The sequence below is a fragment of the Sinocyclocheilus grahami genome, unplaced genomic scaffold, assembly GCF_001515645.1.
Source record: "Sinocyclocheilus grahami isolate Dianchi unplaced genomic scaffold, SAMN03320097.WGS_v1.1 scaffold1210.1, whole genome shotgun sequence".
NCBI classification, from domain to species: Eukaryota; Metazoa; Chordata; class Actinopteri; order Cypriniformes; family Cyprinidae; genus Sinocyclocheilus; species Sinocyclocheilus grahami.
Genome location: NW_015506389.1, coordinates 162,372 through 182,685, shown reverse-complemented (window position 1 = coordinate 182,685; position 20,314 = coordinate 162,372). Strand labels below are relative to the sequence as shown.

The following is a 20,314-nucleotide window of genomic DNA, read 5'->3' as shown; positions in this document are numbered from 1 at the left end:
TCTGAAGAAGAAAAAAAGACATGGTTACTACACTTTTACTATAATAAAACATGGTTAATTTTCGTGATGTGCAAATGTGCCTGTACTAATTAGAACATCATTTCCAGCAAACTAGTAGTTGTATGTTGTTGTGTAGGCTACTAAAAGACAGCCCATGTGCGCCCGCCCCACCCACGAGCTGCAGCGGGCTATTTAAAGCGTGAGACCATCAATGCACCATTACACATCATGCTGCATTTATCTCTGGATTGGATTATTAAACACAGTCAGTGTATTTGAAACCAACTTAACTTATTGATATAATCAAACGAAGTAGCAAGACTTGCTGTCAGCTCAGGACTGAAAAATATTATTTATTATCAGGACTTTATTTTGAAGAATAAGTTATTAAATATGATTCCAGTGCAGCTGATCTCAGCTTTGATAGTGGCGTGTGGTTGCAGCGCGCTCGCGGACGCAATGCAAGCAAACTTCAGTCTGGATAATGACATTCAGTCCAGCTTCCTCCAGCGGCGGCTGAAGAGCCAGGAGCGCAGGGAGATGCAGCGGGAGATCCTCTCCATCCTCGGGCTGCCGCACCGGCCCCGTCCGCTCCTGCAGGAGAGGCACACCGCGGCTCCCATGTTCATGCTTGATCTGTATAATAACGCCATCCTGGAGGACTCTTATAAACCGGCGTACACCACCCCGGGACCCCCGATGGTGACCCAACAGGACAGTCGCTTTCTCAGTGATGCCGACATGGTGATGAGCTTTGTCAATCTGGGTGAGCACTTTATGATATACAATCTTTAAAACAATAAAATACATAAATAAAAAACCTGAAGTAGCCTAAATGTGTGGATGGATTGCTAATGGAAAACATGATTCCTAGATTCAAATGTTAGATCAGTTTCTACTTTAATCAGTTTAGCAAAGAGGATCTTATCTGTTTCAAGGTGGATTCCGTCTTTCTCCCTCTTCTTATCATAAATCATGTTGGCTGTATTCTTGAGAACTATGACTTTTTGGCAATGCCAAACCTTCTTGTTCTTTTCCCTCTTGATTCTTATAGTTGTTAAAAAAAAATACTAAGAGTGTTTTATGATAAAATGGTACTTGCAGTCATTTGGGATTATTTTGTTGTTAATTAGTTTTACATTTTTATATTCTAAGTTATATTTAGGTATGAATGAGATTATGTATGTTATTAATCATAGCTAATATTTTAGCGCAGTGTGTTCAGAAAATGTATCCCCAAATTTAGTAGCAGCTAACTGTATTTACTTCAATTTATTACATTGATTTTTATATAAATGTATACATTTTTATTTCGCAGTTGTCCATCAGTCATTTCATACACAAATAATGTGTTTTGCAGTATTTCTTTTGCCGTTTCCGAGAGATTGAGAAAATATGAGTTATTATTATTATAATCACTATCGTTATTAGCATTTACTTTTCTAAATTGTTCAACACAGTTCAATATAACAGCAGCAAGCACATATCCAGTTTCCACAGAATCCCCTCAAAGCTCTAAGACACGGGGTTTAATGGGGCTTTGTTTCGCATGACTAAGATTTAGGGAGGCATTTCTGAAGAGCGCTGAGGGCAGTAGACATGGAGGGTCACATACATCATCCAAACACTCTTGCTTTCAAGACTAGACCTTCTAATGTGTGTTAAGTGTGTGTGTGGTCAAAAGAGATGCTGAATATTTGAATGACGGGGCATTCTGAGATGTGGATGTAAATGCAGCTGTGTGAAACTAATGATGCAAATGTTTTTGCAAGTGTGTGAATTTATTAAGTTCAGAAGTGCATGATCTGGTCAGTGACTTCCTTGAGCATTTCTCAAACCCAGTTCCTGTCTTTATATTGTCTTCAGTATTCCAATGCGCTGTAATTCACCATACAGCTGCAATACCTTCCAGCAGAATGACAGCTGCAGCTTATGCTGCGTTTAGAAGTGGAAAATAATGCACGTTTTGGGTGACCTCTTGGGAATTTCATCAAAAGTAGTCGGAACACCCTGTAAAGCAACCACCTTAGCAAACTCCTATACAAAGACGCGCATCTCTTCAAACCTCAAATCTCTCTTCAAACTATACTAAGGTTTATATAACTCTCACATTTCAATCTGTTCATGTATCAAACTTCACAATGTTTAAATAGCCTTCAAAATGTTTTAAACTTCCAGGCAAGGCTTTCTTAGGCCAACAATCCAAATCGGTTTTTGACAAACCTTTTCCTTTTCATATTATGGTGAAAAAAGGCCTGTATGACCTTCGGGTTTTTACTTTCAAGTTCTGTCTTTACTTTTCAACTCTTAAACAATGCTTTGTCATCAATGTGTGCTACTTTTCTAGTTTTAATTTGCAAAGAGGTTGTGGTTTCCAGCAACCTGGCTGTGACCTTATGGTAAAAAGCTTTTACTTGTGGTAAAAAAATTACTCCTGTTTTCCATGTTTATCTGAGTTTATCACTGATGCTCCTACTAAGAAAACTGTAAAAATCCACCAAAATCTTTCTTATCGGAATCATTTACAAGACATGGCCTTGTAGATTTTAAACTAAAACAGCTGAATGAAGTTTTTGACATGGAGCATAAGGCCTATATAAGATAAAAGTCAACCAAGATTACCATAACTAAACATAAACAAACAGTGATTGCTTATGTGAATTGTTCATCCAAATTCCAGCGAACTCTTAAGTCAGTGTAGAAGCATGCACAACAAGCAGCGTACAAATCCACCTGTTTATGTTCATAAGCAGATTTGAAAGAAAGTAAGCAGATCTTCTATCAGATTTCTAGCATCGGCACCAAAAGCCGATTAGACCGCCAATTAGTTTTTCAGCTCTGCTCAGAAAACACACTTTTCATTGTCTGATGATCAGCATTCAGCCTGGAATTTAGACAATAGAACATCCTGCTATTGTCTTCTAAAGTCTATTCTTGTAAACACACTTTTTTTTCATGATCTTTGAATGATCATTTATGAGCTTTTTTAACCAAATGTTGATATACGCAATAAAATACAACTGATAGATTAACTGCCGTAATTAATTTGATAAAAAATTTTAATTGATAGATAGCCCATATCCCACAGCGGAAAAGGCTTACGCTTGCATCTGTGAGTGTAATGACTGTTTTTACTCAACAGAGATTATAACAATTAAAACTTTTTGTTCTGCCAAGTGTATTGGCCCTCATTCCAGTCCCCTGATCAAGAGCTAAGTGTTAAAACACAGCACATGGTGCGACATGCATATCTGATCTTTGCATCATATGGCCTTTCACATAAACACACCAAACCTTACAAGCAATTATTGCCTTCATAAAATACCCATGTTTTCCTTTCCACTGTTTAATTGCGGTCAAACAAATGACTCGCTATTTTGAGTATGTGCATGCCTCAGAATTTTTCCTCTCCGAGTGCTTCCCCCAATAATCATGCTCTCGCAAGACAGTGAGAAGCTGGAAAAGACTCAAGTGCATCGCTGTTCCCTAGCACTTGATGTCATGAACTTACAGAGAGTATGTGCATAAAATTAAGAGGAATCGTCATAACATATTCCCTGCATACCTGCAGGAGGTCAAAGCTTGGAATTGGTGGAAGGGTGGAACTCAAGGATGACAGATTGGTTGTAAAAGCTGCACGCAACCTCCAGGAAATGTTTATGCCACCATCAGGCTGGAAATTCTGAGGATCGGCAGGCTCAGCTGGGTTTGGGCTGGGTTGATACAACACTGGGTTTAAGTCAGTGTTGACCGAGACTTCATTATAATTTTTTCCTCTGCACTCATTGAGATACTTTATTTTAGTCGCTCTTGGTGTTCATGGACGTGGATTAACGCAGATTAAGATGCCAAAAAAGAGGAAAGGAGGCCTACCCTACTAAAAAGACTAGCTTTGAATTGGTTATGCTGGAGTGGTGCTGTTCAAGCTGGCCCCTTTGGTGAAGCTGCTTGACAAGGCTGGTGGTGATCCCAGCATCCACAACCCAACATATGCTGGTCTTTTCAACAGGATAGGGACAACCTTCTCCCAGATGTGGTCAACCATGTCTGGTATACTTGGGACAAGCCAGATGCTACTCAAGACCTCTTCCTCATCCGGAATTAGATTATTTTACCACAGTTAACAGGTCTCTCAGGTTAGCACTGCGAGGAGCCACCAATATACAGCCTGAATGTGCATGTGTATCCATTACGTATATGTATATGCGGGGCACCGTTGGTTTCCGGGCCAGGCCTTTAGCTTTTCTTGTGGTTGGTACATGTGTGTGATTGAAGTCTATGGTGGGTGGGTGCAGGGCCTGTGGTTTCTCCCCCAGCTTCGGTCCCCAGGGTACCCAGCGCCCAGATCAATCACCGGCTTATGGAAGCAAACATTTCTTTTTTGGACACAGTGATGTGGGTGAGGCAATCAAGCGTAAGCGCTCAGTGTGACTCCACAGCGTTTCTGACCGAATGAAGTCTGGTGCAGTGACTTATGCTGTGGTGTCAGTGTGTGCGCTCATTGATTGGCAGCAGTACTGTGAAGTCAAATGAGACAAAAGAAAAGCTCGTAGTTTGCATTCGGACCAAACCAAATTTAGATGATTTTTTTTAACGAGCTCACACATATGTGTCTCACGCACAGTTAGCTGAGGCAGGAAATGTTACATCCTAAGGCTACATATTGCACACAAGTTTGCAAGCACAGATTCATAGAAATTGTCCATGTAAAATTCCAATTAATATGAGCTCATGAGCTTTTTAACATTTTTAAGGCAATATGTAAATTCATCAGTCACTCAAAATAGACCTCAATTACATAATACAAATATATTTGTGACCCTGGACCACAAAACCAGTCTTAGGTCTCTGGGGTATATTTGTAGCAATAGCCAAAAATACATTGTATGGGTCAAAATTATAGATTTTTCTTTTATGCCAAAAATCATTAGGATATTAGTAAAAATCATGTTCCATGAAGATATTTTGTAAATTCCCTACTGTAAATATATTCAAAAGTAATTTTTGATTAGTAACATGCATTGCTAAGAACTTCATTTGGACAACTTTAAAGGCGATTTTCTCAATATTTTAGATTTTTTTTTTGCACCCTCAGATTCCAGATTTTCAAAGTTGTATCTCGGCCAATTGTTGTCCTATCCTAACAAATCTAAATATCCTATTTATTCAGCTTTCTCCATTTCGAAAAATTGGCCCTTATGACTGGTTTTGTGGTCCAGGGTCACATTTAAATAATTAAATTCAATATGCTCAGATGTTCTGTTACATATATCTGAAGGTTCTCTTTAATAGGGAAAAATACAATCCAAAAATGTCACACTTCAAAATATTAAAAGGCTTTTATTCAACTGGCTGGTTTATGATATAAAACATTTAAAAAAAGATACTATTAATAATGGGCTGCAAACCCACGGCTGTGAAGGAGACACCTCGAAGAAGACATTTGTGGCCAAAATGCCACAAATAATATAAAACATTTTTAAAAACATCAATATAATGAAGTATAGCTGGTTGAATAAATTATTTATAATATTTGAATGATGAAAGTATAATAGAAATGACTTTTTCTTTAAGGACAGTTACATTAATATAATATAGTATATACTGACCATTAAATTTACCTTCCCTTTTCTGTAGGGGATCTAGATGAAGACCTCCGTCTCTATCATCAGCACCACAGAGAGTTTCGTTTCGACCTGTCCCGCATACCGGCGGGGGAAACCGTGACAGCTGCGGAGCTCCGCATTTACAAGGACTTTGTACATGAGCGCTATGAAAATGAGACTTTCCGTGTCAGTGTGTTCCAGGTGCTCCAACAGCAGCCCAAAAGGTATGTCATTATAAAATTCATAGAAACATAATTGTAAAAGTCCTTGACATCATACAGAACATTACTTGTGCATGATTCAATCGTTCATGATATTCCAAAATGTAATTAATTGTTTCATCTTGGAAGCCATATTCTTTTTCGGCTGACTTTGCAAATCCCATCTCAACCACTCTTTTCCAACCTCCTTGTCCATTGTGGTACCTAACACCCACTTTCATGATCCAATCAATTCCCTGTTCTACTCTAAAATCGCTCTGATTATGTAAGTAAAGTAAGTTTTTCACATGGACTTTGGATGTGCATCTGTTTGCCCTTGGCATTTAATGGTTTGGTTATTTATTGTGTAAGTCAAGGATATCATTTTTCAGGTATGTAAAAGCTAATTCACGACTTTGGTATGTTCTCGTTGGTTGGGTTTTTAAAAGAATAGTTTGCAAAGGCCTGCAGGCATAATAAAAAAATGAAATGAAACATATGCCACCACCCACACTTTTTAGCCTAAATGTAGGAGTGATGGACTTACACACACACACACACACACTGATTTGTCTGCCCAACGGTACATGTCTAGTGCCAGGGCTCCCACAGAATTCCTCCATCTGATTTACGGTGTGGCCGCTAACAAGCAGTGAGAGCAGCCACCATTACAGAACCATTACAGTCAATAATTGAGATGCAGAGTCCTCAGTGGAAGGGAGGTTCTCTGCCCCGGACATCTGGAGAAACCCCCCATTCCTCGACCCAAAATGATTTCCCCTTCATTCCCTCATCCTTGATCACACCTCCTTGGAAATTTTCTGATTGTGTCCGTAAAGCAGAGAACCTGAAAAAGTCCTCCAGGTGAGACATGCCCAGACAGACTGTCTCTCTTGAGGTTTCCGTTGCTTGTTCTAAATTACACGCACACTAAAGCATTATCCACCCCCGACGCACACATTCGCTGTGAAGACCACCCATTGTGAATCATCCTTCCTGCACCTCTCCTATTGTCATGCAGAGACGGTTTGCCCCGTTGAAGTGCACAGACAGCAAGGCGACTAGACAGGAGGAACATAAAGACCTAGTCTCTTGTTGGCCTCAAGGTCTGAAATCCTACCTGTAAGTCAAGTCATTGTTCTGGAGAGCCATACAGAAGCCCTGTTTTCATCACCGTAGGACAATCTGATCTCTGAAACATCACATTTAATAAGAGCGAACTTTGACGCTATCTTGGGAACATGTTGTTGCCTGCGCTGTGTCAGTTGTTTTGGATTTTATGGCTCGTATCAGTCAGACCTCAAGTTCTTATCTCATGGAGTAGAGCTTATTTTGTGATATCTGTATCTGAGAAGGACAACAAGTCCTGGCATGTCATGGTATTTTCGCATCTCATTTCTGCAGTTTGTAAATTTGTCTGTAGAGAAAACCTCAATGATGCTAATAGTATCTCAAATTTGACTACATTATGTGAACAGGGTGTTTTTAAACAACTGAAGTGAAAGTCTCTCTGAGGGTTATTTACTGTGGTGGACATTTTAATGTGCGGTCATATTTACATTGTCTGACAAATTTTTTTTTTGTTACAAAATCTAATAATTTCAATGGGAATCTACGGAGCCCCACACATGACATGCAAGAAAAAATAAATAAATCGTGCGCACAATTTACTAATAATTACACAATTTATAAATCGACGGAACGAAATAGTAAAGCGTGCACACGATTTAGCCTACTATTTTTTTTCCTGCATGCCATGTGCGGGGCTCCGTAGGAATCTACACAATCAGGAATTTCACATTAGATCGAAAGTTTTTGCCATGCAAATTTCACAGGAGGTTTGAGATAGACGTTCGGATTCGCCGCGTTGACCAAAAGTTTGAAAGTTATTTCTGTGTGAGCTGTGCCTTATACATGATTGACAACAGACAGTTTACCTTTTTTATCCATTAAATTGTATAAAATTGACCCCACCATTACTATCAATATGAAACGTAGACTTAGACCAGTAATCCCAGAACATTCTAGCATTGCGTTTTTGGGTTTAACATGGGTAAAGAGCACTAATGTAAAACCTAGGTGTTTTTTTATTGTTTCAGTGATCATATCCACTTTTTGCATTTGTAATAAAGAGGTATTGACCCATATTTGACCTCTTTGTAGGGAGCTGTACCTGCTAGACTCACAAGTGGTATGGGCGGCAGAAGAGGGATGGCTGGTATTTGACCTCACGGTCACCACTAACCACTGGGTTATAAACCCAGGTCAGAACTTGGGACTGCAGCTCTCTCTGGAAACCGCATATGGTGAGCATCTTCAAGATATCTTTATAACACAACCTGCCAAACTACCATCCTAAACAGTCAATTTTCCATTTGGGATAGGGGATAGAAACATCTGTCATCATTTACTCACCCTCATGTCGTTCCAAACATTTCTTTATTCTTTGAAACACAAAAGTAGATATTCACATCAGAAACATCAGAGCGCTCCAGTGATTTTCTGGACACCCAAACAGTTGACAAATTATTACAATTATTGGAATGACGTAATGTTTAGAATTTCAGAATTTTATGTATTCTAACTCATGGACAGAATATCATGCAGCTCACTGTCGCCCTCTGCAGGTGAAAGATTGAACCCAAGGAGAGCAGGTCTGGTGGGCAGCACTGGACCTCGGAATAAGCAGCCATTTATGGTGGCGTTTTTGAAAGCGTCAGGAATCCATCTCCGTAGTGTTCGCTCAGCATCAGGAAACAAACAGAGGGGTCCCCACCGCTCTAAAAACCCCAAACCTGGTGTTGCGCCCAGCCAGGTGGCTTTGAAGACAGCTGAGGCCGCAGGTGACACTTTATTACTAACTTTGTGTTAGTTCATTGCTGTAATTTCATTGTCAGGCTTTTTAATTTCTACCAGAAATATATAGCTTCATAATTAATAAGCATGCAGTTTATTAATGTGTTATTAACAAAAGTGCTACATATTTATTCTTCCTCCTGTTCTATGCAGAGGTTTCCAGTGTAGACCCCAAACAGGGCTGCAAGAAGCATGAACTCTATGTCAGCTTTAGAGATCTGGGATGGCAGGTACTGTGATCAGCTTCCTGTTTTAGACTCCTCTTTCATTGCGGGCCTTTATCTCCTCTAAACTTTCTCATCTTTCTTGTGTTTCCAGGACTGGATCATTGCTCCAGAGGGTTACGCTGCATACTACTGTGAGGGGGAATGTGTGTTCCCCTTGAACTCTTATATGAATGCCACAAACCATGCTATTGTACAGACACTGGTGAGTCCCACAGTCATTTTCTGTGTTAAAGGAATAGTTTACCCCGAAATGAAAATTTGGTCATCTTTAACTGACCCCCGTGTAATATCAAACTCACATGATTGTGTTTCTTCTATAATGATATTTCAATGTTTTGGACGTCAATAGGGCCTTTCGCACCGCAGGAACCTTTTCATAGTACCAGAACTAATTGTGGAACTACCCACTTTTCGGCATGTTCGCACCGCCGGAACTGGGAGCGATTTTAGTACCGGACTGCCTTTTTCGAGAACCAAATTAGCTCCTACTCCAGAGCAGGGTCTAACCAGCACCACTGGTACTAATCATGAGGCAAGTAGACATTGATTGGCCAAACGCGTACGAAAACACCCTCTCCCGCCATGATTTAAAACGCTGTGTAAACATACTGTAAGCATGTCAACTTATTTCGCAAGTATGGAGAACAGCGATAAATGGACGGACGCTGAAGTGCAGGCACTTGTAGCAAATGTAGCACTGCCAGTTGTCGTTGGAGATTCTTAGTCCTCCTTTCCGTTCTTTCAATCGCTTTACGTATACGTCGACTTTCCATGTCCATTATTGTGAAACCCGCGAGACACAACAAAAACACAGCTCCGATCACAGCGTCCTCCATCCTCCTGTTGTTAATGTTGTTCTTTGTTTCCGTTGTTGAACGCCGCGCACAAATGACGTCGCTGTCGACCGGCTTACGTCACTTCCTAGTACACACTGTTGGTGCGAATGCAACCCTTTAAATGGTACTGGGAAATAGTTCGCGCAAAATCGTCCCAGTACTTTAGTACCGTACGTTTAGTTCTGGAAATAAAGAGGTGCGAAAGGGCCTAATGAGATTCAAAACAGAACCAAATTAATTGGTTATTCCCTCTTAAATAAAATCTATTGATTGATCAAGAGCCCAAATCGAATATGGCGACATGTCAATAACATCAAACTGTGTATAATTGCATATACTTTGCAGAGTTCTCTGAGGAGTTTGATGGTCATTAGTTTAATTCGACTATTCAATATTTTATATACTCATGTTCTGCAGTTATAATTATGTTACAATGAAATCATGTCAAATCATGTGTTTCTCTGCTTATCCTAGGTCCATTTCATAAACCCAGAAACAGTCCCAAAGCCCTGCTGTGCTCCTACTCAGTTACATGGAATCTCCGTTTTGTACTTTGATGACAGTTCCAATGTAATATTGAAAAAGTACCGCAACATGGTCGTCAGAGCCTGCGGATGCCATTAATTACTATGCATGCCCTGGAAAAAATAAGGGATGCAAATACTTTTCAAGTGCCCAGAGAGGAAAGAGTCTCATTACTGGAGCAAAACTGGAGTCCTTTGTTAGAGGGGTGTACATCCAAAGCATACATTTTCATTTAAAACTCAAAACTCCTGGAACTGTATGAGGTTGACCACAGCTGAGTCAAGTGTGTGGTGTTCTGGCTTTCATTTCTGCACAGAGAGCCAAGTTTGGAATATCAAAGAGGACATACAGAGAGAAAGAACTGGCCTTAGAGATTTAACCAGACTGATCGGGAAAAAGGCAGTGGATTTAAGCACATTGCTTTATAGAGACTTCTTTACAAAAAACACTTGTATGATGGCATGAATTCACTAAAGTAATTCCTGGAAAATTCCTGCCATGACTTATCTTGAACTTATAAGAAAGTCTGAGACCACTAGTAAAAATGTTTATATTGTGGATTTTCTTATTTAATTAGTTTATTTCTGTTAACAACTAAGCACAACAATGTGAGTTAAAATGAACGTGAATGGGGGAAAAAAATTTAGAATCTTATGTGTTTCAATGGAAGAATTCAGAATTTTTAATATCTCTTTACTTCATTCTGGTTATTCAAAATTCTGGTTATTTCCAGGTTTAAATTAGATGATGAATCACAGAATTTCCATGTGGTTGCAGACTTTTAGACCCACTGTATTTTGCACGAGATGTGAAATAGAAATGCAAATGATGGGTCTTCGTTACAGTGAGTCAAAGCAATGGTTTTTAATTTCACTCTTTCAGGACACTCAACAAACTCTAACACAGATGTTCAGCACTCGATTAAACAGGACTGCGGAAAATATGCAACTCAACTTTGCCTTGGAATCACTTTGGTTTTGTCACATACATGAAAGAACACGTGTTTTCTCTCAGCAGCTATCAGTCATTCAGTTCATATAAAGCCATGTGCCTGTATTTGGCCTTTGAAGGGTTTCAGAAGAGCCAGTGTTTACAGTGCAATTGGTAATTTATTTTCTGTGAATTTGTTCTCTTTTGGTCTCATTTACTAATAGTTGTGTTATTACCATTAATTATCATGGTATATTGTATTAACTAATCAGAATAGCTTTTAGTGCTATGCTTAGCTAATAGTCTAAGCTGCTATCTTGCTAACTAAAGGTCACTGAAAAAACTGAGAAAAGGAAATGCTTAATTTGACCATTTTATAACTAATGTAAGATAATGTGATGCGTACTTAAAAATACATCAACAATTATTTTTATAATTAAGACTCAATAAAGCAAGGATTTAAGTAATTTTTAATCAGACAACAAATAAGAGTACACATAATATATATATATATATATATATACAGTATATATATATATATATATATATATATATACATACACACACACACACACACGAGCAGGAAATTATGTCATAAATATTATTTGCATATATATATGCTAGGCTTATTTTGTCAGCTTTTAGAAGCACACAGGTATATAGATTTCCACCAATTTAACATAAGTCCATGAAGTCCAGTGTCAAAAAGTTATCAGATATTAATATCAGATATTGTACAGGCTTTTTAGCATGTTCTTGATACCAGTGTATGTGCATACAGGAAATTATAGACTGCAAAACAAAAAATAACAACTGTAATATCCAATTTTGTTGTTGTTAGTTGTTGTAAGAATGTTGTAAGGAGTCTGATATGTATTTTGTGACTAAATAAACTACTGTTCAAAAGTTTTGGGGTCTGTAAAGATATTAATTAATACATTTTTAATGTTTGAAAGAAGTCTCTTATGCTCGCCTATGCTGCATTGATTCGATCAAAAATACAGTAATATTGAGAAATTTTATTATATTATATTACATAGTTTTTTTTTTATTAAAATATTTTTCAAGATTGAATTCCTGTTATATCAAAAGTACATTTTCAGCAGCCATTACTCCAGTCTTCATATCCTGTCAGTCTGTCACATGATACTTCATAAATTATTTTAATATGCTGATATGGTACTCAAGAAATATTTATTTTTATTACCAACGCTCAAATACATTGTGCTACTTAGTATTTTTGTGGAAATTATGATACGTTTTTTGCTGGATTCTTTGATGAATAGAAAGTGTAAAAGAAACGCATATATTTTAAATAGATTTTATTTCTAGCAATGTAAAAATAAATGTACTGCCACTTTTGACCAATTTAATAAATAAAATATTGTCTTATATTTATAAAAAATATTTATTTATTTAAAAAAAATAAACTCACTGACCCTAAACCTTTGAACGGTAGTGTAATTGAATTGGTAACATAGCAGTTACTATGTACACAGTTATATTTGCAAAAGATGGTATTTACAATGTACAAAGACTTATGTACAATAAAAAAAGTAAATGAAAACTTTAAAAATAAAAATAAAAATTAGACAATATATGACTTATGGCGGTTTTCCACTGCATGGTACGGCTCGGTACGGTTCACTTTTGGGGGGTTTTCCACTGGGTACAGTACCTGTTACCTGGTACTTTTTTTGGTACCACTTCGGTTGGGGTTCCAAGTGAACCGTACCGTTACCAAAACGTGACGTGTAAACTCTGCTGATCACGGATTGGCCGGATAGAATCGTCACTATCTGCGTCACTGAACTTGCGACACAAACACAAAAGAACCGCTAGATTTAAATCAGCACAGCCAGCGAAGGATCGAACGCAACTGTTTTGAACGAGTGCACCTTTTTTTTAACAACCAAAAAGTTTTGTTGTCTGTTGCGGAAGTACAGACGTTCCTCTCATTGATAGCAGAGGAGCGGATCCAGCGAGTGCTTGATGGGGCGATGCGGAATGAAAACGTTTTTTTTTAGGAGTCGTGGTAGTAGAGGCGGCACAACTATAACGACATGTGAATAATCCCGCCCACTCTAAAGCGGTACTGAGCTGCAGTGGAAATGCAAACCGTGCCGAGCCGAACCATGCCGTGCCGTACTGAGTCGTGCCGAGCCGAGTCGTACCACGCAGTGGAAAAGCGCCATCAGCCTTTAGCTGCTCAATCTTCGATGTTGTGTACCTTGGACATTTCCCTGAGTTCAGGAGCTGTGAAGTGTCTCTTTCTTGATTGATGTTTTTTCTGCATTGTGGGGTTGTTTTCGGCATGACACTTTGGGACCGCGTGATCTCCACCAACTTCAGCTAGGCTCTGATTGGCAGGCTGAGATGAAGAGGCGGGCATATGCGTCAGTGCCAGGCACATGTCACCCACCTTTAGTTGGCGGCATTGTAGTCTGCAGGTTTGACTTGTATGTTGAGGGTTACAGGAGGACCAGCCATGACCGCAAACGAAGAAGGGTAGCCCTTCACTCACCTCCAGTGACAACTGCAGAGAAAATGTGAATATTTTAAAGACATACTTGTCCAGAAAATGACAAGTGTGTCATAATTTATTTCTTATGTCCATCCCTGTTTTTGTTGCATCAGCAGCCAATGATCTTGCTGCTCAACATGTAAACACTTGGCCAGTGTTTGCTTAGTAGTTTGCAACATGCTTCAGAAAACCTCCACCTTCCCCAGCTCCACCTGTATAGATCTGCTAAGGGTAATTCCATTTATGTTAATAGTAATTTAATTTATGCTTCAGCAGGCCGCCCTCGAGCTCCACCAAAATGCCTTCTGCAAAGTGACGGAGAACCCAAAGGGCAGAAGAGGAGGATTTAGACTGTGAGCTAGTGTTTGTTTGGGGATTGTGTTTTTTTCCTTCTTCTCTCCAGACCAGCAGGGGGAGCTCCTCTCTTGTTTGCTTTTCACTTTCACACTTTGGTTTTTCAGGCACAGCATGAGTAGAATGGTCCAAATCGAGCGGCTGGTGATGGTTGTACTGAATATTGTGTTTAAAATATTCTTTATTAGATTGTATGTAATAAAGAACCTAGAAATGGGTTGTTTTTTACATAATGATTCTCTGACTTTGTGGTACTTTTTTGTTTTTTTGCATCAGCAGCCAATGAGCTTTGAATGTTCAACATTCAAACACTTGGCCAGTGTTTGCTTAGTATTTTGCAACATTCCTCAGAAACCCTCCACCTTCCCCAGCTCCACCTGTATAGTTCTGCTACGAGGTAATTTCGTGTACGTTATATGTGCAACAGTAGTATTTCTTACATGCTCACAGTAGTAGCATGTCTGTGGATGTATTGGCAGTCGCAAGTCTTGGTACTTGCTCTGCCACAGCAGAAGCAGCAGAGCAGATCTATTCTGCCAAGACCAAACACATTAACATTGCCAGGTATATTATCATACTAATCTTTCTGAGAGTTGTCATGACAGAACTGTGTTCAAAACACAAAAATAGCCGAGGCAGGACATATTTTCTTTTGTGTTTTACAGACAGTTTGAATAGTAAGATTTAATGATTCCTTTAAAGGGGTCCTATTATGCTTTTTCACTTTTTCAACTTTAGTTAGTTGTTGCTATTTGAGCATAAAAAGATCTGCAAAGTTACAAAGCTCAAAGTCCAATTTAAAAGGAGATATTTTATTTAACAGAAATCACTTTTCAAAAACTACAGCGAATGACTCATTTGGACTACAGCGCATATTTTCCGGGATTTGTGATATCACAAATATCGACGAATGGGACGAGACCTGGTTGAGCTGCACTAGAGAAGGCAATGAGTGTTATCACTATGTCGGAGACACGCTAGTTTTCCCAAGGCAGACAAACTTAGAGTGGTTACAATCATCCGGGTTTAAATCGCGCTCAAATTGATTTGATTTTGACGCAATATTTACACTGAAGCTCGCAGGCGGTTATGGTAAGGGGCATGACATTTCCAGACAGTGGTGCCAATCACAACACACACTGGCCCAGCTAACCAATCACAACACATTTCGTATTTCAGAAGGTGGGCTTTCATTTGATGCAGGAACTATTCGAGCCGTTCATGCCAGACTGGGGAGAGAGGTGTTGTAATAATGTAAAATATGTGAAAAATAACGTGTTTACCTAGTATAAAACCCTATTCTAGTACACCCCCAAAACAAGATCAAGACTTTGTAAAAGAGCATAATAATGTGCAGCAAATCAGGAGTATTTTCTTTCTTACCTGTGAGTGGTCATGCTCAATCTCCACATGTAAACATGAGAGCGTTGGGGTCTGTGAGGGAGTCATCTTCAACACAGTGAAACGCTTCAGTGTCAGCTCAGGATGTAACTGAGCACACAGATCCAAATCCTCCATCTTTAAATCCTCCACCCGCTTCAGCCGGCCACCCTCGAGCTCCACCAAAGTGCCTTCTGCAAAGCGACGGAGAACCCAACGGGCAGAAGAGGAGGATTTAGACGGTGAGCTAGTGTTTGTTTGGGGATTGTGTTTTTCTGCTTCTTCTCTCCAGACCAGCAGGGGGAGCTCCTCTCTTGTTTGCTTTTCACTTTCCCGCTGTGATTCTTCAGGCACAGCATGAGTAGAGTCATTCAAATCGAGCCGCTGGTGATGGTTGTACTGAATATTGTGTTTAAAATATTCTTTATTAGAATCTGTATGTAATAAAGAACCTAGCAGTGGGTTGTTTTTCACATAATGTTTCTCCCGATCTCTTTTAGAGCAGATTCTATGACTTTGTGGTTCGTGGTACCAATGTGAATATCTCGGTCTCTCTTTTTGCATGCACATTTTGACTTCCTCATTTGGAATATCTCTTCTTAGAGTATCCCTAACAACCCCTCTATAAAAATATGAAGCTGACAATGGGTCAATTTGTGGATTATGCAGCTTTCTGAAACCTTTGACAAGTCCATGTCCTACTTCTGGAGTTAAATAACTCCAGTATGATGTGCCCCTTCCAATACTGTGCAGCGTATTTGGGTCCCTGACAAGTAATTTCGATGAAGGTATTAGATATCTACTGCTAGTAGAGTTCAGACTCGGTGAAGGGTGGATCTGATTTGCTCCTATAACACAAGAGAGATCTGGGGTCGTGACAGAGCCTAAATCACACCTGTAAGTATACAAGTTAAACCCATCTGTGACAACACCAGGTGTGGATTCACGTACTTGTCTAGATCTTCTGTATATTAAATCCTGATTCCAAAAGGGTGAAGGGGTTTTAAAAATGGGTTCGGATGGCTGTTCATTTGGTACGGAATCCCATTTTTCTAAGACTGAGGAGGAACTTATATTTTTTGCCATGAGCACAACAAAGATCGTGCAGTATCACATTTGACATAAATGCTGTGCTGTCCTCCTCTTTCTCTCGTTAAAGCGACTTGTTTAGTAGTTGTGGAGAAATCTCAATAACATTGCCTTGTTTATGGTGGAAATTTGCTTATGGGGAAGAATGAGACCATTTGAGATGTTTTCAGAAAACGTTGTGAAGGTATTTTGAGGGCATAAGCACTTGCTGGATGATTAAAGTTCAGCTGAGTAAGGTGCTAATAGTTGTTTAAATTGTTGTGATGAGGAAAATTATTTAGGACTCAAAGGAGACTTGTGGCTTCATATTGACTGGGGTACTATTGGGTGGTTTCTGAAAAAGAAAAGAAAAAAGTGTAAATTAGATGGTGTTAGATATAATTGTAGATCTAATTGTAGCAAAACCAACCTTTAACCAGCAGTTATGCTGTATTTAAGTCAAACTGAAACTGTATAAAAAGAAAGAAAGAACATTTTTAAGTTTAAAGATACAGAATATTATAATGTATAATGTTTACTATGTTATGCTTTTATGCTTTCATGATATTCATGTTGGCTATTAACTTATCTTTGCAAGTTTAAAAAAAAAAAGTTTTATATTACACTACCATTTCATTTTTTTTCATTTCTTCAGCCCCAAAAAAGCCCCCGTTTTTTTTTTTTTTTTTTTTTTACATTTTCCTTTATTTTAAGTAAACATGTAACATTTAAATAACCAGCTGGGCACCACTTTTGATTGTGGAATAAATAAATATTGCGGGGCATTATGCATGCAAATATTATATTTCTACAATATAAATATTGTTAAGCTCCTTTTGTGCAATGCTACATGCAGGCCAATAGGTGTCAGTATAAAGTATAAGACCACTGTTGTATCAGCCAATGAAACTAACCGAAATCAAATGAACCACAGTAGTCTCTCAACACACAGTATGCGTCAGGTCACCAAAGTGTGGACACGTCAGAGGACAGTAAGGGTGCAGGTGCCATAAACAGGGTCATGTCCCCTCTTGTTTAATAATCAAAAAGTAAAAATTTCCAAGTTCCTGTATGCCAAAGACTGGGTAACTACAGTTGATCCCCTTTACCTCCAAACACTTGACTCCATTCTAGTGTATAATGGCAACTTTTTCACAATTCAAATGACCGGTTAAAATCAAGCCATTTTCTCTCACTGAATATCCTGTTTCACTCAAAAATGGGAAAAAAAAAACATTTTAAACATAATTTTTATTTTATTTTACGCAAACTAACATAATATTGTTTTCAAGAACTTCAAGATTAGTACTATCAAGGTAGTGTAATTTTGATTTCAGACAAGCTGCTTAATTTATGGCGTTTTCTTAATGTTTCTTAATATTTCCTTTAACTGCTGATATAATTTATTTTAACCCTGCAGAAATGTGCTCTATACTTTCCAAGTGTCTCTTCGCTAACAATTTGATAGCTTAATGGTACACTAATAACAGCATTCAGCGCCAGACGAGAGCTCTCACTCCAGCTATTAGTCTACAAACTTCAGTCTGCCCCCAAGTCAGGGCGTTTCTATGGCAACACATTTTCCATAATAGCAGTGCATGTTTGACTGTCATGAGGGTCAAGAATAAAATAACTATGGCCAGTAGGAGAGGTTACAAATACGTTTTGGAATTAAATGAATTAAGAACAACCCAATCTCATTTCTGAATGGGATGCAACTGGTCCATTTCTTTCGATTTTCACCCCAAATGCTGTTAGACTTATGAATGTTTTCAATTCCCACGCTGTCATAAAGACATTATGCTTATCACACATTGTCATCTGAGGTATGTACTGTGGAAAGAGGTATTTACCTATTCAAATCCCCCAGCTGTTTATTCAAATGAAATGACTAATGCTGTCATACAGTATTTATAGCCCTCAATCTTCACATACATTTTTTTCAGGTAATGCTACACAGAACATTAACACTATTTGACTAAGTGATAGGCAAATACAAGAATTGCTCATTTCTGTGGGACAGCGGATAGATTTTTTTATGCAAAAAGTGAATATTTGTCATGGAATGTCATTGAGCTGAACAATCCAAGAATTCACTGCAGTTCTGCAACCCATCTAAAATTCTAAAAAAACATAAAATAATAATAATCGGTGGTCTATAGCACATATATAGCAATATACCTTGCATATTTTTTAAGAGAAGGTTCTGACTGTGGTAATATTGTACGGCTCTCTCTAAAGCTAAATATAAAACTGTGCAGTTCTATGCAAATGAAATAATGTAGACTGACTTATGAAAGCAAAAGTGTTGTGAAATGAAAAATGAAATAAAAAAGTAGCTTTTTTAATAGTAGTTTCATAACATAACTTGTGCTTAATTACACTTACATTACTGCAAAAAAAAATAAACATTTAATAAAAAAACTAAAGTGCCCATTTTTGACTATATAAATGAAACTGTCAAATATAGAGAAGTGCCACTGCACACAACACATCAATAAAAAAAAATTACCTTACCTTCAGACACCCCTTGCTTTACATAACATAAAGGTCTGTGCTGTTGAAATGCTGTGCATCCAGTTGTGATGCTGACTTGCATATAAACTCTTATTTTCATTCCTCCTACTCTCTCTCAGTTTCTCCCACTCTCCTCTCAACTCTGTCTGACGGCTGATGCACTCTCTCTCGCTCGCTCTCTCTCTCTCTCTCTCTCTCTCTCACACACACACACACACACACACACAGAGAGTTGCTCTTTTCAATATATTTTGTAGTGTATGTAGCTACAGAGTTGACTATTTGCACAAATGTACAGAAATGTAAATTGCTAGGTTGCTTTCTGAGTAGCCTATATGATCTGAGTATATGTTCCTGTGCAGTTAAGGTGTTTGTGTGGTTGTTAGCACATTGCTAAGTAGTTGTTAGTGTGCTCTGGGCAGTTGCCAGGGAATTGTGTGTTAAAAAGTACCGACTTTGGTTCCCGCCGGTCCTGAAATGTAAAAATTTTTATGATACCAGCATTTCCTGTGAGCTTTTTGAGCACTGCTGAGTGGACTCTTAAACACCTCTGATTGTCCATTGTGTTCACGCACTCAACACATATGTCTGTGATTGGCTACAATGATCATCGCTTCACGCTCTTCACCGAACGCTTACACAGATACACATGGGAGCATTTGAAAGCTGTGTCTACTACCGGATCCGTCAGCGGACCCCTAATATATCTGCTCATAGACTGATCCGCTGATAGACACGGCTTTCGAACGTTCCCGTGTGTATCTGTGTAAGCGGAGCAATCAGAGGTGTTTAAGAATCCGCTCAGCAGAGCTCAAAATGCTTGTGGGAAATGCTGGTATAGTCACATTTTTTAAATTTCAGTACTGACTGCTCCTGAAGTTGGTACTTTTGACAACGCTTGCTATGCAGTTTCTAGGGTAGAATCCAGGGTGTTGTTAAGGTATTCTGAGTTTTTAATACACAGTACATATATAATAGTACATTTCAAAACAATTGCTAGGATTTTTGGGTGGTATCTGTGTTGTTGGTGGTTGCCGGGGTATTCCTATGCAGTTGCTAGGGTGTTCTGCACTGTTGCTGTGGCAATGCTATGCATTTAATAAGGTGTTTTTTTAGCATGTTGCAAACTTGCAATGCAGTTGCTGGGATATATGCAAAGGTGCTGGTTGTTAGTTGTTCTGAGTTTTTATACGGTTGCTAGGGTGTTCGTGGTCATTGGCAGGATGTTCCTGTGCAGTTGTTAAGGTGTTTGTGTGGTTGTTCACACATTGCTAAGCAGTTGCTAGAGCAT

At 38.7% G+C, this 20,314-nt stretch overlaps 2 protein-coding genes across 2 annotated transcripts; one reads left to right on the top strand and one right to left on the bottom strand.

Annotated features, from left to right (window-relative positions):
- The first annotated feature begins 393 nt into the window (after nt 1–393).
- LOC107568055 (bone morphogenetic protein 7-like) lies at nt 394–10,349 on the top strand. Its single transcript, XM_016253903.1, has 7 exons — nt 394–766; nt 5,638–5,830; nt 7,970–8,112; nt 8,434–8,649; nt 8,816–8,892; nt 8,981–9,091; nt 10,200–10,349. The coding sequence occupies exons 1-7, from the start codon at nt 394–396 to the stop codon at nt 10,347–10,349; spliced, it is 1,263 nt and encodes a 420-aa protein (XP_016109389.1).
- Nucleotides 10,350–13,346: 2,997 nt separating this feature from the next.
- LOC107568056 (uncharacterized) lies at nt 13,347–19,091 on the bottom strand. The gene is made up of 3 exons (XM_016253904.1): nt 19,024–19,091; nt 15,442–16,861; nt 13,347–13,716 (listed from the first exon to the last, which is right to left on the bottom strand). The coding sequence occupies exons 2-3, from the start codon at nt 16,522–16,524 to the stop codon at nt 13,390–13,392; spliced, it is 1,410 nt and encodes a 469-aa protein (XP_016109390.1). The 5' UTR covers nt 16,525–16,861; nt 19,024–19,091; the 3' UTR covers nt 13,347–13,389.
- Between the last annotated feature and the right edge of the window lie 1,223 nt (nt 19,092–20,314).

Coding starts and splice junctions, on each gene's coding strand:
- LOC107568055 (XM_016253903.1), top strand. CDS start 394: ATGATTCCAGTGCAGCTGATCTCAGCTTTGATAGTGGCGTGTGGTTGC. Junction 767..5,637: donor GATGAGCTTTGTCAATCTGG/GTGAGCACTTTA, acceptor CCTTTTCTGTAG/GGGATCTAGATGAAGACCTC. Junction 8,113..8,433: donor CTCTCTGGAAACCGCATATG/GTGAGCATCTTC, acceptor CGCCCTCTGCAG/GTGAAAGATTGAACCCAAGG.
- LOC107568056 (XM_016253904.1), bottom strand. CDS start 16,524: ATGGCAAAAAATATAAGTTCCTCCTCAGTCTTAGAAAAATGGGATTCC. Junction 13,717..15,441: donor TTGAGCATGACCACTCACAG/GTAAGAAAGAAA, acceptor TTTTCTCTGCAG/TTGTCACTGGAGGTGAGTGA.